This window comes from Rhea americana, unplaced genomic scaffold (assembly GCF_003343005.1).
Source record: "Rhea americana isolate MKP2758 unplaced genomic scaffold, rheAme1 scaffold_204, whole genome shotgun sequence".
In the NCBI taxonomy this organism is placed as follows: Eukaryota; Metazoa; Chordata; class Aves; order Rheiformes; family Rheidae; genus Rhea; species Rhea americana.
Genome location: NW_028186195.1, coordinates 1560395 through 1561853, shown reverse-complemented (window position 1 = coordinate 1561853; position 1459 = coordinate 1560395). Strand labels below are relative to the sequence as shown.

Genomic DNA, 1459 nt, shown 5'->3' with positions numbered 1-1459 from the left:
CCCCGCGGAGGGCGCTGGCCCGCGGGAGAGGGACGCGGCGGTGAGGGCGCGGAGCCCGGCAGGGACGTGCTCCCCGCGGGGCGCCCGCCTGGACCGGTGGCTCGCGGCGTTGCAGGAGGAGCCGGGGGAGGAGATGCCGCGTCTGCAGCCCAGCAGCGACGGCGAAGCCGACGCGTCCGGGCCCATCGAGCACGGTACGGCCGGCRGTTCGGGGACGCTGCAGCGCATCCCCGGGAATGGCAAAGCCYGGGGGTGCCGGCGGCGGGGGCAGCCCTGACCCGCCTCTCCCCCCTCTCCCGCGCGCAGAGAGCCCCGCGCCGGGGCCGCGCTCGCCGGGGGGGCCGGCGCCCCGGGGGSCCGTGCAGACCGCCACGCTCTGCGACCTCCTCGCCTCCACCGCCGTCAAGCTGTGCCTGGGGCGCAACGGCGTGCGCATGGCCTTCGCGCCCGTCTCGCCCGCCCTGCCCAGCGTGAGTACCGCGCTCRCTCGGCGCGCTCCCGCGGGAGAGCCGGGCGCCGACACCGGCCGACCTCTCCCCCCCCCCAGGACACCCGCCTCGCCAGCATCCTGGACAGCATCATCGCCCGCGTGGTGGAGAGGAAGATCCAGGAGCGGCAGGCGGGCGGCCCCGGCGCCGCCGAGCCCCCCGCCTCGCACTGCCTGCTGGCGCCCGGCGGGCTCCTCTGGCTCCACGAGCCCAACCACGCCACCAACTACCAGCTCTTCCAGGAGCACTGGCGGCGGGGCCAGGTGAGCACCCCGGGGCCCGGGTCGCGCCGCCGCGCCRCCGCGGGCCGCGCCGTGACCCCCCCCCTCCTCGGCTGCCCCGGCAGCCAGTCCTGGTCTCTGGGCTGCAGAAGACGCTGGACGGGCGCCTGTGGGGGCCGGAGTCGTTCCGGCCGGCCGGCGGGGAGCAGGAGGTGGAGGCRGTGAACCTGCGGGCGCAGCCGGGCCGCGTCAGGCTCAGCAGCAAGGAGTTTTGGGACGGCTTCGCCGCCAGCGCCGGTAAGCGGCCGAGCGCCGGCCGGAGCGCTGGCTGGGGAGCGGGGGCAAGCGCGGGCGGGGAGACCGCGTGCAATGAGTCTTTGCAACGAGTGCAATGAGTTTGCTGGCTCTTAGCGCCTTGCACGCCAAAAGTGCACCTGGCCCCGCTTTGGGCAGCTTCATCTCAGCGTCTGCTCCCGGGCGGCGCTGCCCGGCGGGCACGTCCGTGCCGAGGGCCGGTGCCGGCATCCTTTCTGCTGCCTGCGGGTCTCCAGGCAGCCGCCCCCGGGCGCCGGGCTCTCTCGCGGCCCCCACGTGCAGCCGGGCCAGCCGGGGCAGCGGGCACGGCCGGCGAGGCGAGGGGCCGCGTGGTGAGGCCGGGCTCTCCGTCCCCGCAGCGTGCCCCGAGCCGGAGCACGGAGGTGACCTGCTGAAGCTGGAGAGCGGCTTCGGGGACATGCAGCTGTGCCGGTG

The 1459-nt window shown here is 76.9% G+C and overlaps 1 protein-coding gene across 1 annotated transcript in view; it reads left to right on the top strand.

Moving 5' to 3' along the window:
- HR (HR lysine demethylase and nuclear receptor corepressor) overlaps positions 1-1459 on the top strand; it is a 13407-nt gene that overhangs the window by 10080 nt on the left and 1868 nt on the right. The window contains exons 10-14 of the mRNA XM_085304237.1: positions 63-194; positions 307-470; positions 548-751; positions 835-1006; positions 1384-1456. Of these exons, the coding sequence (XP_085160363.1) occupies positions 63-194; positions 307-470; positions 548-751; positions 835-1006; positions 1384-1456 (745 nt within the window). The remainder of the gene's footprint in view (positions 1-62; positions 195-306; positions 471-547; positions 752-834; positions 1007-1383; positions 1457-1459) is intronic.